The sequence below is a fragment of the Arachis hypogaea genome, chromosome 7, assembly GCF_003086295.3.
Source record: "Arachis hypogaea cultivar Tifrunner chromosome 7, arahy.Tifrunner.gnm2.J5K5, whole genome shotgun sequence".
Lineage (NCBI taxonomy): Eukaryota > Viridiplantae > Streptophyta > Magnoliopsida > Fabales > Fabaceae > Arachis > Arachis hypogaea.
The window spans coordinates 12,212,598-12,227,366 of record NC_092042.1 but is presented as its reverse complement, the minus strand read 5'-3'; the positions used below and the strand labels follow the sequence as shown (position 1 = coordinate 12,227,366).

At 39.7% G+C, this 14,769-nt stretch overlaps 1 protein-coding gene across 4 annotated transcripts; it reads right to left on the bottom strand.

Moving 5' to 3' along the window:
• Window positions 1-9,912: 9,912 nt before the first annotated feature.
• LOC112702489 (E3 ubiquitin-protein ligase SDIR1) lies at window positions 9,913-13,975 on the bottom strand. Of its 4 annotated transcripts, none has more exons than XM_025753540.3 (9): window positions 13,815-13,975; window positions 12,987-13,132; window positions 12,779-12,833; window positions 12,618-12,670; window positions 12,281-12,509; window positions 12,022-12,136; window positions 11,707-11,758; window positions 11,115-11,240; window positions 9,913-10,269 (listed from the first exon to the last, which is right to left on the bottom strand). In XM_025753540.3, the coding sequence occupies exons 2-9, from the start codon at window positions 13,062-13,064 to the stop codon at window positions 10,150-10,152; spliced, it is 828 nt and encodes a 275-aa protein (XP_025609325.1). In that variant the 5' UTR covers window positions 13,065-13,132; window positions 13,815-13,975; the 3' UTR covers window positions 9,913-10,149. The 4 variants fall into 4 exon arrangements, with proteins under 4 accessions (XP_025609325.1, XP_072056069.1, XP_025609326.1 ...); XM_072199968.1 differs by having other exon boundaries at window positions 11,115-11,237; XM_025753541.3 differs by having other exon boundaries at window positions 11,707-11,755.
• Between the last annotated feature and the right edge of the window lie 794 nt (window positions 13,976-14,769).

The window sequence follows — 14,769 nt, the reverse complement described above, 5'->3', positions numbered from 1 at the left end:
TTCACCCCAATTCTTGGGGTTTTTTGAAGATCTATCAGTTTATTAGCCACGCTCTGGACTTTCCGACCTCTTTGAGGATTTTCTTCTTTCTTTTTCATATGACTAAGCCCTTTAGTGGGCTAAACAACAAACAGCAATGGGTATCCTTCCGAGCCATACAAGGTCGGAGGATTTTCACCCTTTTCGACGAATCTTTTCATGACTTCAAAAACTACTTTTTCAAAGTTCAAGCCGTAGAGGGTCACCACCCCTTTTTCCTGGATGAGCATTCCTCCCCTCGCTTCCCCCTTTATTGGTTGCCGCCTTCCTCTTGTGAAAAGTATGGTCTAGATGACCTGGATGAGGTGGAGGCGGCTATTGTGGGGTTTTTCCGAGAAGCGTGGGGGAGGGCCCCATACTTGGATACCAGGAAAATCCTCCAGGGAACGCCGACTTTTGTTCAATCTCAATTAGGTAGTACATGCATTCCTTATTTCCGAGTTGTTTCTATCGACTTGAATGTTTAGCCGACTTATAATTGTTAGTTGTTTTTCTTGTAGATATGGCAAGGAAGAATGCTCAGGAGGCTTATCAAAGGGTCCAGGAGGCTAAAGCGAAGTCCCGGGCTAGGTCCGGGGGTGCCAAAGCAGTCGTCTCTCCTCCTCCTCCTCCTAAGAATACAGGCACTCCCTCTCAACCTATTATAATTTCTTCTTCAACTCTATCTCGGCCACTCCCTTCTGCCCAACTTCTTTCCGAGCCAGAGAAGAAGAAGCGCAAGACTTCAGAGTCTAGCTCTTCTTTGGATGGTGGGGTTAAGGCGGATGCTCTTGCATTCGTCCGAAAGAACATCTATCCTTATATAAGCATGGATGATGTTTCTGTTCGGAACCACCTCACCGCTCTGGCCGAGGAGAGTTTTAGGGCGGCGGGTGTTTGTGGCAAACTTTTGGACATTTTTGAGAAGACTCCCCTCAGCTCTTTGGGGGCATCCTCGAAGGTTGAGGAGTTGGAGGGGAGACTTCTTATCTATGAAAAACATGAGAAAGAGTTGAAGGAGGAGAGAGATAAATTGAGGAAGGAGAGGGATCACCTTAAGGAGGAGGAGAGTAAGCTGCGGGCTCAATGCACTTTGGAGGCAAATTTGAGGAAAACAACACAAGACAGCTACCACAGTTTATTTCAAGATATTGTTGCTGTGAGGAAGGACTTGGTGAATTCTCGGAACGCATACGCCGAGTTGGAGGACTCTATTGCTGATGGGGCCGAGGAGTCTTGGAGAATTTTCCTGGAACAAGTCAGAGTTATCGCTCCCGACCTGGATCTTTCTCCTTTACATCCCGACAAGGTAGTTATTGATGGCACCATCGTTGATCCTCCTGTTCCCGAGGTTGTTTCTGAGTCGGATCTGAAGACTCGGGGGCAGAGGATTATTGAGTCTCCTCCTCGTTCTAAAGATGCTCCGAGTTCTTCCTCCGTTCCTCCGACTGGTCCTGGTGGCGCCCCTCCTGAGTCTGGCGGTGGTGATTCCTCTACTCCCTTGAAAAGATAACTTTGTTTTTTATGGCTATATGGGGGCCCGGCCTGTGGGTCCCCCCTTTTTTAAACTTATTCATTGTTGGTGGTTGTGTGAACAATTTCCCTTTGGCCTTTTAAGGCCGTAAACAAAATATTCTGATCTGTGCCCTTTTTTGGATAAGGGTTTTTAAACAAAAGTGAATGCCCTTTTTTGGATAAGGGTTTAAGTTACCTTGTGCGTGTATGCTTTTCTGTTTTTGATATTTCGAAGAACCCTTTTTGATCTTTTTTCTGAAAACCTTTTTCTTGGCTTGTCTTGCTTTTTCGAGCCCTTTAGCTTGAGGGCTTTTTACGTAACCTTCGATCCTAGGTTTTTCAATCTCTTTTTGGTATCCTTTATACTCAACTTTGCTTTTTGATGAGTTTTCATGACTTAGGTTATCTTTGCGATGCGTTTTTCTTTTACTCGGAGCTCGGTTTTCTTTTACTCGGAGCTCTTTCGAGTTTGTTTTACTCGGATTTTCATCTCGACTTAAGAGTCGGATGGTTTCTGAGTTCTTACGATCAACTCATATAACCTCTTTACGCCGACTTGTACCTCGTCGTTTTATCCTGACGACCATCTAGGTCAGTTCATGGGATTTTCACGTTTTGTCGAGCTTAAGTCGGCGCGTTTCGTAGAAAAACTTAGAAAAAATAAAGTAGGATATTATAAGAGATATTGTAAATGAAAAAAGATCTTTATTGATTAGGAAGGTACCTTCTTGCTACTAAGGGTCTTGATAGCCTATTTTCCCTTAGCCTCTACTATGATGCCTCGTTAAAAACCCTTCTCCAGAAAAAACCCTTTTTGGGAAAAAAATCATGAAGTTGGGAAAAGAGTACATCAGGGAGTAGAGTTCGCTTTTAACTGTAGTACCTTTTCATATTACAAGCATGCCACGACCTTGGTAGCTCAGTGCCATTCAGGTCGGTTACTCTATAATAACCTTTCCCTAGCACTTCCTTGATTTTGTATGGCCCTTTCCAGTTTGCGGCGAGCTTTCCTTCTCCTGACTTGTTGACTCCAATGTCGTTTCTGATTAGGACCAGGTCATTTAAGGCAAATATTCTTCGAATGACTTTCTTGTTGTACCTGGTAGTCATCCTTTGCTTTAATGCTGCTTCTCTTATCTGGGCACCTTCTCGGACTTCGGGGAGCAAGTCGAGCTCCTCTTTGTGCCCCTGTATATTTCCGACCTCGTCATGGAGAATTACCCTTGGGCTTTGCTCATTGATTTCTATCGGAATCATGGCTTCTACGCCATAGACTAATCTGAAGGGTGTTTCTCCTGTGGCGGATTGGGGAGTTGTCCTATAAGCCCATAGCACCTGAGGGAGCTCTTCAGCCCAAGCTCCCTTTGCTTCCTGTAGTCTCTTCTTTAGTCCTGCCAGTATGACCTTGTTAGCTGCCTCGGCTTGCCCATTGGCTTGTGGGTGTTCCACCGAGGTGAATTGGTGCTTGATCTTTAGACTGGCTACTAGGCTTCTGAAGGTGGCATCGGTAAATTGGGTTCCATTATCTATAGTGATGGAATAAGGTATTCCATACCTTTTGATGATGTTTTTGTAGAGGAATCTGCGACTTCTTTGAGCGGTGATAGTGGCTAATGGTTCTGCTTCTATCCACTTTGTGAAGTAGTCTATTTCCACGATCAAGTACTTGACTTGTCCTGGTACTTGGGGAAAAGGACCTAACAAATCCATTCCCCATTTTGCAAAAGGCCAGGGAGAAGTGATACTGATGAGCTCTTCTGGTGGAGCTACGTGGAAATTTGCGTGCATCTGACATGGTTGGCATTTTTTCACAAAGTCGGTGGCATCTCTCTGCAAGGTTGGCCAATAGAATCCTGCTCGGATTATTTTCCTGGCCAGCGACCTTGCTCCGAGATGGTTTCCGCAGATCCCACTATGTACTTCCTCCAACACCTCGGTGGTTCTTGAGGTCGGTACGCACTTTAGCAATGGCGTTGATATCCCTCTTCTGTAAAGGGCATTTCTCACCAAAGTATAATGTTGTGCTTCCCTTCGGATCTTTTTAGCTTCTTTCTCCTCCTTAGGGAGGATGTCGAATTTCAGGTATTCGACTAAGGGATTCATCCATCCGAGGTTTGAACCGACTACCTCAAGTGCCTCTTGTCTATCTTCCGTTTTGGATACCGAGGGCTTTTGGAGGGTTTCTTGAATCAGGCTTTTGTTGTTTCCTCCTGGTTTGGTACTTGCTAACTTGGATAGGGCATCAGCTCGGCTATTTAGATCCCGAGTTATATGTTTAACCTCGGTTTCCGCGAAGTGCCCAAGGTGCTCCAAGGTTTTTTCTAAGTACTTTTTCATATTGGGGTCCTTTGCCTGATACTCTCCGCTTATTTGGGAGGTCACCACCTGTGAGTCGCTGTATATCATCACCTTTGTAGCACCAATTTCTTCTGCTAACTTTAATCCGGCGATCAAGGCTTCGTATTCTGCCTGGTTGTTTGAAGCCGGAAATTCAAATTTTAAGGAGACCTCTATCTGGGTTCCTTTTCCATCTACCAATATTATTCCTGCGCCGCTCCCTGTCTTGTTGGAGGATCCGTCTACATAGAGTTCCCATGTAGTCGGCTTTTCCTCTTGTTCTCCTGCATATTCTGCAACGAAGTCGGCGAGGCATTGGGCTTTAATTGCTGTCCGAGTTTCATATCTCAAATCAAACTCGGAGAGCTCTATCGCCCATTGAACCATTCTCCCTGCAACATCCGTCTTTTGGAGGATTTGCTTCATGGGTTGGTTCGTACGGACTCTTATTGTGTGAGCTTGAAAGTAAGGTCGTAGCCTTCGTGAGGCTATCACTAAGGAGTAGGCAAACTTTTCTAGTTTGTGGTACCTTAGTTCCGGGCCTTGCAGGACCTTGCTGGTAAAATAGACCGGGTGTTGTCCGACCTCGTCTTCCCTGATCAGGGCTGATGAGACAGCCCTGTTTGCTACGGATAAGTATAGGACGAGGTCTTTTTCCGGTATTGGTCGGGTTAAGATAGGAGGCTGGCTTAATAACTTTTTGAACTCTTGGAACGCCTCCTCGCATTCCAGAGTCCATTCGAATTGGCATCCCTTCCTTAATAAGGAAAATAGTGGGAGAGATTTTAATGTCGATCCTGCCAAAAATCTGGAGAGGGCTGCAAGTCGGCCATTGAGCTGTTGAACCTCTCTCAAACAAGTCGGGCTTTTCATTTCTAGGATGGCTCTGCATTTGTCGGGATTGGCCTCGATTCCTCTTTGTGTTAGCATGAATCCTAGAAATTTTCCTGCTTCCACCGCGAAGGCGCATTTTGAGGGATTTAGTCTCATCCCATGCAACCTTATAGTGTTGAAGACTTGTGAGAGGTCGGATAAGAGGTCGACTTCTTGCTTGGTTTTTACTAACATGTCGTCGACGTATACTTCCATTAGGCTCCCTAGATGGGGGGAAAACACTTTATTCATCAGCCTTTGATACGTGGCTCCTGTATTCTTTAGTCCGAATGGCATGACCACGTAGCAATAGTTGGCTTTAGGTGTGATGAATGATGTTTTCTCCTGATCGGGTTCATACATCGGGATTTGGTTATATCCCGAGTAGGCGTCCATGAATGATAAGTACTGGTACCCCGAGCTGGAGTCCACCAGGGTATCAATACTTGGTAGGGGATAAGGGTCCTTAGGACATGCCTTATTCAAGTCGGTATAGTCGACGCACATTCTCCATTTACCATTCTGTTTTTTGACTAGCACTACATTGGCTAGCCACGTTGGGTATTTTACCTCTCTAATAAAGCCGGCTTCCAGGAGCGCCTGTACTTGCTCTTCTACTATTAAGGCTCGTTCCGGGCCGAGCTTGCGTCTTCTTTGCTGTACAGGTCGGAACCCTAGGTAAACCGAGAGCCTGTGGGACATGAGCTCGGGATCAATCCCGGGCATGTCGGAAGCCTTCCATGCGAAGAGGTCAGAATTAGCTCTTAGGAGTTCACCCAACCTTTGTTTTAGGGTTTCCCCTAGGTTGGCTCCTATGTAAGTGTTTTTTCCTTCCTCTTCACCGACTTGTATCTCCTCGGTTTTTCCTCCCGGTTGGGGTCGCAGCTCTTCTCTGGTCCTTGTGCCGCCTAGCTCTATGGTGTGGACTTCTTTGCCCTTTCCTCTCAGATTTAGGCTTTCGTTATAGCACTTCCTTGCCAATTTTTGATCTCCCCTCACCGTTGCTATTCCTCCTGGGGTCGGGAATTTCATGCAAAGGTGGGGAGTGGATACCACTGCCCCGAGGCGATTGAGGGTAGTTCTGCCGATTAAGGCATTATAGGCTGACCCTTCATCAATGACTATGAAGTCTATACTCAGAGTCCTTGATTTTTCTCCTCTTCCAAAAGTGGTGTGAAGGGGCAAGAATCCCAGTGGCTTTATTGGCGTATCCCCTAATCCATATAAGGTGTCGGGGTAGGCTCTCAACTCTTTTTCATCTAGCCCTAGCTTGTCGAAGGCGGGCTTGAAAAGGATGTCCGCCGAGCTTCCTTGGTCTACTAGGGTTCTGTGGAGATGGGCATTGGCTAGGATCATAGTTATCACCACGGGATCATCGTGCCCGGGGATTATCCCTTGCCCATCTTCTTTTGTGAACGAGATAGTGGGGAAGTCGGGTGTCTCTTCCTCGACTTGGTAGACTCTTTTGAGATGTCTTTTGCGAGAGGATTTAGTGAGGCCGCCTCCCGCAAATCCTCCTGAGATCATATGGATATGTCTCTCTAGAGTCTGCGGCGGGGGATCTCTTCTATCCATATCATCTCGCTTTCTCTTTCCATGGGCGTCCGACCTTTCCATGAGATATCTATCAAGCCGACCTTCTCTAGCCAGCTTTTCTATCACATTTTTGAGGTCGTAACAGTCGTTGGTGGAGTGACCATATATTTTATGGTACTCGCAATAATCGCTGCGGCTTCCCCCTTTTTTATTTTTAATAGGTCTAGGGGGTGGCAGCCTTTCAGTGTGGCAAATCTCTCTGTATACATCCACTATAGAAGTTTTTAGAGGAGTATAAGAGTGATATTTTCTGGGCCTCTCGAGACCGAGTTCTTCCTTCTTCTTGACTTCCCTTTCCTTAGATGAGGGAGGGGGTCCAGGTCGCCAACTCAGGTCCCTTAATTTTGCATTCTCTTCCATGTTGATGTACTTTTCAGCCCTTTCTTGTACATCACTTAGAGAAACGGGGTGCCTTTTGGATATGGATTGTGAGAAGGGGCCTTCTCTGAGTCCATTGACTAGCCCCATTATGACTGCCTCTGTGGGCAGGTCTTGGATCTCCAAACATGCCTTATTGAACCTTTCCATATAGGCTCGTAAAGACTCTCCGACCTCCTGTTTTATTCCCAGGAGGCTCGGTGCATGTTTTACCTTGTCTTTCTGGATCGAGAACCTCATCAAAAACTTCCTTGAGAGGTCCTCAAAGCTGGTGATTGATCTCGGGGGAAGGCTATCGAACCACTTCATCGCTGCTTTCGATAAGGTGGTCGGGAAAGCCTTGCATCTCGTAGCGTCGGAGGCATCAGCTAGATACATCCGACTTTTGAAGTTGCTTCGATGATGCTTTGGATCCGTGGTTCCGTCATAGAGGTCCATATCAGGGCTTTTAAAGTTCCTCGGAACTTTTGCTCTCATTATGTCCTCGCTGAAAGGATCTTCTCCGCCCGAGAGGTGGTCTTCTTGTTCGTCGCGGGAGTTCTTGAGGGAGGATTCTAGCTGTAAGAGTTTTCTTTATAACTCTTTTCGCCGTTCCATCTCCTCTTTGAGGTACCTTTCAGTTTCCTTCTGTTTCTCCCGCTCTTGCTCCAACTGTTCCGGGCGGCTATGGACTAATCCCATTAATTCAGCTACGTGGGATGGTCCGCCTTTTTCCGATTCACGCCCATCCGAGGAATTTACCTTCGGATTCTTCACTCCGGAGGTACCCTCTCTGTGTTGGTTGTTATCTTCCTGGTGTTGGGCCATGTCTTCATTGTCATTCCCCATGTCTAGATTCTCCTGTTCAGAATCTGTTTCCACATGGCCTTCTTCGTGGGATCTATCCGCCATCGATGGATGATCTCTCGGGTCCCCGGCAACGGCGCCAATGTTACGGTGGGTAACCGGAGATTAATAAGATGGATGATGTTTGACGGCCCAAGTGCGCGAAGGAGGAGAACTCCGGATGGGTCTGCAACTCGGGAGGCTCCGTCCGACTTGTGATCGCGAGTGAATGGGGGGTGGTACCTGCAAAGACACTCCGATGCCTAAGTTAGCAAGAGTGTGAGCAGGTCTAGAGAGTATTGGACTTAGAGATACCTGAGGGGTGTCAGTGTATTTATAGTGGTGAACCAATAACCACCGTTGGAGTAGTGCCGTATCTTTAGGGTGTTAACCGTCCCTATTATCTTGGGGAGGTTAAGATATGGCTTTACGAAGCGGTTAGAGAGATTTTAGGGGCGGTTACTCATTTGAATGAGTGTTTATCTGCCAGCTAATCTCACATCCGACTTCTTTATACCAAGTCGTGGTTGATACCGACTACTTACGTGGAGGTCGGTACTTAGCTAGGCTTGATCCTTCAGATTAGGCCTTTATTTGGACCTGGGCCTTTGACATTGGGCCAGGGTATGAACATATATATATATATATATATATATATATATATATATATATATATATATATATATATATATATTGATAAATGTGATATGATTTTTTATGTAAATAATCTTTTAAAAAATCTAATAGTTAATCTATTACCTTTTTGTTTTAGTCCAAATTAAATATTTTTTATTGTTTTTGGAAAGAAAATCTTTTGAGAAATTTAATAATATGTGATGAGGAACATCGAATAAATTATACAGAAATCAATTAAAACACAATATGAAAACATCTTTAAAAAAAGACGTTTTAAGCGTCTTTATTTGAGTGGCCTCCTTTAGTTTTTCCATTTCCATCTTGGTTGTATTTCTTTAAATTAATTTGTTAAAATGATTTTATTTTAAACAATTAATCGTATTTATTATTTGCAAAACTTTTGAAAGAATGGAAGATGCGAGCCAAATACTACTAGTAAGAGAATGCATAATGACCTCATTTGTTTGTGTTTTTACTTTTTAGAATAAAATAAGTGTTTCTTAAAAAAAAGTTTCTGAAAAAGGAGAAGCAGAAAAAATAAACAGTTTTTCTACGTTTTCTAATAAGCAGGTTGTGACCTGTTTTTGCCATAAACAAAAGTTGAAGAGAATATAAGAATGTATTATCACTATTGTTTATAAAAAATGTTTTCCTTACAATTTAAAAAAAAAATACTGATCTAACCTTATATTATTAAAAAAATTAATAAAAAATATATATTATGTAAAAGTTCATAAAACAAATATGCATAAGATGAGCGAGTTAAAATTTAAACAAATTTCTATTTTTTTTGCACAAATATTTAGCATCACACAACTGTAATTCAATTTACTAATCATACATAAATAGTATTTGATATTATAAAGAGTAAAGTATCGTTTTTGTCCCTAATGTTTAGAGTCAATTTTATTTGTGTTCTTAACGTTTAAATCGTCATATTTGTATCTCTAACATTTATAAAAGTGATTCAATGTTATCCTACTATCAATTATACTAACAAATCGGATTATATTTTTCAATTATTCTCACTTGTATGTATTCATTTTCAATTAGATCTCACTTAGATGTGTTTAATTTTAATATTATACCCACTATTTATGTTTAGATTCAATTATGTCCCTAAAAAAGTGAATTATGTAAATGTTGTAGGAATTAGTTTCAACTTTTGATGAGCTATTTTTCAAAAAGATTTTTAAAACTCAAACTAAAGCGTTCATGATGTGTAATTAATGACAGGATAACATTGAATCACTTTTACAAACGTTGGAGATACAAATAAGACAATTTAAACGTTAGGGACACAAATAAAATTTACCCTAAACGTTGGGGACAAAAACGATACTTTACTCTATTATAAAATATGAAAGTACTGAACGGTCTGTTTAAATAAAAATAAGTTTGTAAAGTTAGAAATACTTAAACTCTACCCTACCCTAATCTATTCATTTTCATCCCTACTTATGTGTTTGCTTAAGAGAAACATCAAACTGAGATTTATTTATTTATATAAGAAAACTCTCACAAGATAAAGAGAGTCATCAGCGGCTGAAAACCTTGCTGATGTCAACAGTATGGCATGATATTACCGTATATATATTGTCATAATTGTCTTCACTTTTTAGAGACACAAGATAAAACAAGTCTCCATAGGCCATAGCCTAAGCTTATTTGTGTCCCATATCAGTATATTTCAATTTTCTAACCGAACAACCGTAAAAAGAGATCCCAGGAAGGTGAAGAAAAAAATAACTGTAAAAAATAGGCTGTACAAAAGCAGGCCAAGAAACTTGGTAATTTCAGTGGCAAGCATAAGATTCATATTCTATAGTTGTTACATGCTAACCCTCAAATCCCTACTATTGTAATTACAAAACTACTAGTCATAAAGCCACTTGTTTTGATGCATTCACGTTAGTTACAGCTGTTTAAAACAATCAGAACCTCATTCACAAAAAAAATTAGAGTAGGACATCAAACCATATCTGCAATATCATTAGCTCCACTTTCATTCCACCCAGATCCCGCTCTGAATTTGCAGACGGGGCATGTTCCTTGTTGTCGCAGCCAGGGATCAATGCAATTCGCATGAAACTTCAAAAACACAAGCTTTGCATCAGTCAGATTGCCTCAGATATATATAAAGATTATAAACTTCAATGAAATTTTGCATAAATAATTTTTCTTCATAGTAAAATAACTCTCAAGACAAATTGGACATCAAATCTAAATAAGGCAAGAAACATGTCCAGATGCCAGCAATATAAATATAGTGCCAATCCAATTGTATCCATGTCTCAATCTAAATGGCCCAGCTCAAATTGAAAAAACTCAAAGCAATATAACAAGAAGGGTCATGCCAGCAACATAATTCAAGATATCCAATTTCAACTATCAGTAAGATCAGATATACTTTCAATCTCAATTATAATTGTTGGCCACATGTAAAGCCTATTCTAGCAACTTATAAAGGTCAAGGTGACCGGTTGGAGTTAACTAAATTAAAGCAGACTCAAGGCTGTTGTTTGGTTTATAGACTCAGGGTCTTGGAACTCATACTATTCAGCATTATTATGCCTGCAACATAGGATCAGAAGGCCAAAGTAGCAGTTGTATTCTGTTATAGTTAGTTAAGTATCCATTCTACACCAGCTGTACCATACACCTAGTCTAGTATAGTAGCTACTTTGGAGTTAGGAAGTAGCTCAGGTTGTAATATAGAATTGATGAGTGAGCTTCCACTTCTAAATAATGCAACCTGTCATACTAAGTCTTTACTCTTAACAAGATTTTTGAAGTATCAGCTTCAGTTGATCAGAATTTTCTCTCCTTGACCGATTGCTCATTTTCTCTGTCTCTTGGATACTCAAGCACATACAATTGAAAACAAAAAATTTCTATGCAAATAAAAATTAAAGATATGGGATGATTGTATAAACCTGATGCAAGCAGGGCAAGCTACGAAGTACATCCCCAATGTTAACTTGCTCCAAACATACACTGCAAGTCAGCTCATCATCAGAGGCTTTCATGCTTCCAGCTACATTTGAATTGTCTTGCTTCTTCTGCCACAAATCAAATGAAGCAATAAGTTATTTCAATCTGTCACTCTACACTAAGCTCAGACCATAGAGATTTGCTAGAAAAGCATGTGATCAGAAGCTTTTGTTATCAGCTCCCCATAAAAAATATAAAAACATATATCAAACAAGAGAACAAAACATATTGCATCATATAGACTGATACACAATATAGGCAGTGGATTTTCATTCCCTAATAACTTTATATACACGAAATACTACCTATCTAAAGAAATTGGCAAATAAAGTTGTCAATAATGACAAATGTGAGGATATTGACATGTGTTCATAATGGTAATGCAATATAGTCAAAGCACAGGAAAGGCAAGCACTAATATTAAGTATGAACACTCCTAGAAAAAAGTGGAATTGTCAAGGGATGCAAATATATGTCACTTGTTTAAGCCAATTAGCCAAAATAAAACAAAATAACCAAAGGTGTAGTTGCTACCTCCGCAGGAGTGGAAGAAGACCCCTGTTGCATTGAGGAACCAGTGCCACTGCTGTAAGCAAATGCAGCTTCTTGTCAAGAAACCAGAATTATAAATTTATAATTTCTAAGAAGCGTATATAGAATCTTGCAAAATCATGTCACAGGCTCCTTTAAATTGGTGAATAATAAAAATATAAAGATTAGAAGAATTTTTTATTGAAAACAATTGGTGCAGTTTTGAAGAATGCAATAAATAATAATGTTATCACAACTGGGGTTCACATCTAATTAGAATTACTCTTAGAGATAGAATTTAATCTGACCGTTACTTACTTTTGTGGACCAGAAACCTTGTATTTGTGTACAGGAAGTGCATTTATCTCTTCCTCGGTCATGGAAGGTGCAGTAGGAACATTATCAGAATCAAGAGCCCTTAGTGTTTCATAATCTGTACAAAGTAAAAAAAATTACATGAATAAAACATTCTACATAACTCTAGTACATGTGAAATATACACCTTGATAAAGTTCTGCAGAATTAGATTCAAAAGGTTCTAAACAGCTAAGTGGTAAAATGAATAAAATTTCACGACCTAGCTCATCAAACTCCCGATCAAGAAGTGCAAGTTGAAGTCTGAGGCCTTGTAGGCGTCCTCTGGTGGCAAGGGCAATTGATGGCGGCATATGCAACCGCAGCTCAGTGTGGCCTAAAAGCCCACTAGCTGCTGCTGCATGAGCTTGAGCCTGTGCTTGAAGCTGTTGACATGTTGCATACATCCTCAACATTGTAGCCATTAAGAAAACACCAAGCACCAACCAGAGCTGCAGACAGAAATTAATAGAAGACGGCATAAATCACTTTAATCATTTAAAATCAGAGTTTACATGGAAAACATTTGCATTTCTCATCTAGATTCTAGAAGATCATACCAGAAAATTTGGTGACATCTGGTGCGAGTTAAGTATCATGAACAACAAGAGAACTGAATAATGTAGGCAATATGATCAGAATAGGATAATGAGGACACAGTATACAGATAATTAAAGGGAAAAAAGAAAAACATCCGCATAATATGACGGAAGTTTAGTACCTGTGACGAGGAAAGTGAGTGAATTGGAATTACTAGGACGTGCTGGATGAACACGCTGAAGAAACAATGGAATTAATATTTGGTTTCAGTTAATGTTTTATAAAAAATGAGACAGCCCTTTATTCAAAAAACAAAGACGCAATAAATCATCACAAGAGTCAGCTTCACTGACATCCATATGCAGATAATTGGTATAGAAGTTACATACCAATGCACGTCGCTCAGGCATAAATCCTGGAAATCCATTTTCTATGTCAGCTCTTGTTCCCCGGAATACAAAACTCATGGCTTTATGGAGTTGAAACCTAAATTAAAATTTCACCACTTGACTAAACAGAAAGCTACAATTAAAACCTGCCAATATTGTGAAACAAATCATAGTCAGACCACAAGAAATCCAACCATAAATGATAAATCAACATGATTCAAACAGATTCTCCACCACTAAAATATGATAGCTTTTTAGACAAGCAACTTTTGGAATAGCATTATATGATAGTTTAATGTAAAGCACACAGTGTTTTCATGGAAAATTCTGTCTCATATTGAGAGACTGGAAAGCTATGCTTCATTTTTTCCCCCTTCTAGCTAGATTTTGTTCTTGTCCTTTTTTCATGAAAATTTCCACCTATTTTCTTCTCAATAATTACATTTATCCAAAAAGATAAATCTCTAACTAGAAAGGTGCCAGCTACTAATTATCCACACACGGATTACAGAAACAGACATAATTAAAGGCGTGATTTTCAATGACAATGGCAAATCACTTCCGGGTTATTATACTTGTAATGAAGGAAGCAAAAACACTGATGACCACAACCGAAAATATGATTCCTAAGATAAATCGAAAAGAACAAAAACCCCTTCAAAAAAAAATTAAAACAAACAAAAAAAAACCCTAGATCGCAATTCAGATGGATTGAACATCTTAAAAATCTCCTTAACAAAAACCGCTACTGGCCAAAAGAATCATCATGAAGCATTTTGATGCGATGATGCGTGCGAATTAGAAATCAGAGCGAAAGACGTGACTTACAAATTTGGATTTGAGGCAGTGATCGGAAAACAGAGTTTCGATCACAAACGGAACATTCGATTGTGGTATCCCTGTCGATTCAATTCTACTTCGCCACCAACAAAGATCATGACGTTGCTTTTTTGTTTTTGCTGCGTTTCTTTTAGGGCTCCGTTTCTCAGTTACTTTTAATGAGGCCATATCTAATGCACTAGTTAGTGGCCCATTCTGACCTTACATAAGTGGGCTTGGCCCAAATGTACTTATCATTTAGTTCTTGTCCCTACCTAGGGAAAATTTTTGAGACGCCTAAAATTTTTTTGAACTTTTATACTTGTTTAAGTAAGATATAAATTATCTACTTGATTAATTTAAATTGATTATATGTAAACTTAGATTGGATTTATCAAAATATTGAGATATAAAATTATATTTAATAAAAATATAAATAAAAATATTGTGTACAGAAATATTAAATCAATATATTTTATATTTATTTTAATAAAAAATATAAAAATATTAATAAAAAATATAATTTATTTTTTTACTATTTTTATTAATTTTTTATAATTATATTTTTATTATTATATTTTTTTAATTTATTATCAAATAAAATATAAAAATATTATTTTTTATATTCTTATTTTTTATGATTTATTTTTAATATCTTATTTTCTTCTGTTTTTAGAATTAAATGCAACCTTAATTCCTTAATCTTTTAACTTAGATATGGTCTTTTTTCGTCTTCTATACATTTATTTTATTTTTGCTGTGTGCTTCCTGATGTCTCTAGGTGGTGTTTCTAGGATAGTGTTTGGTAGAGAGATAGAGATGGCAAGACTAAGACTGAAAGACGGAGACTAAAGAGACAGGGATTGAAATAAATTTCAGTATTCTGTTTAGTGCAAAATGGGAGATAGGAATTGAAACAAGAATGAAATTTTAATTTGATTTGCATAAAGGGTAAAATTGAAAT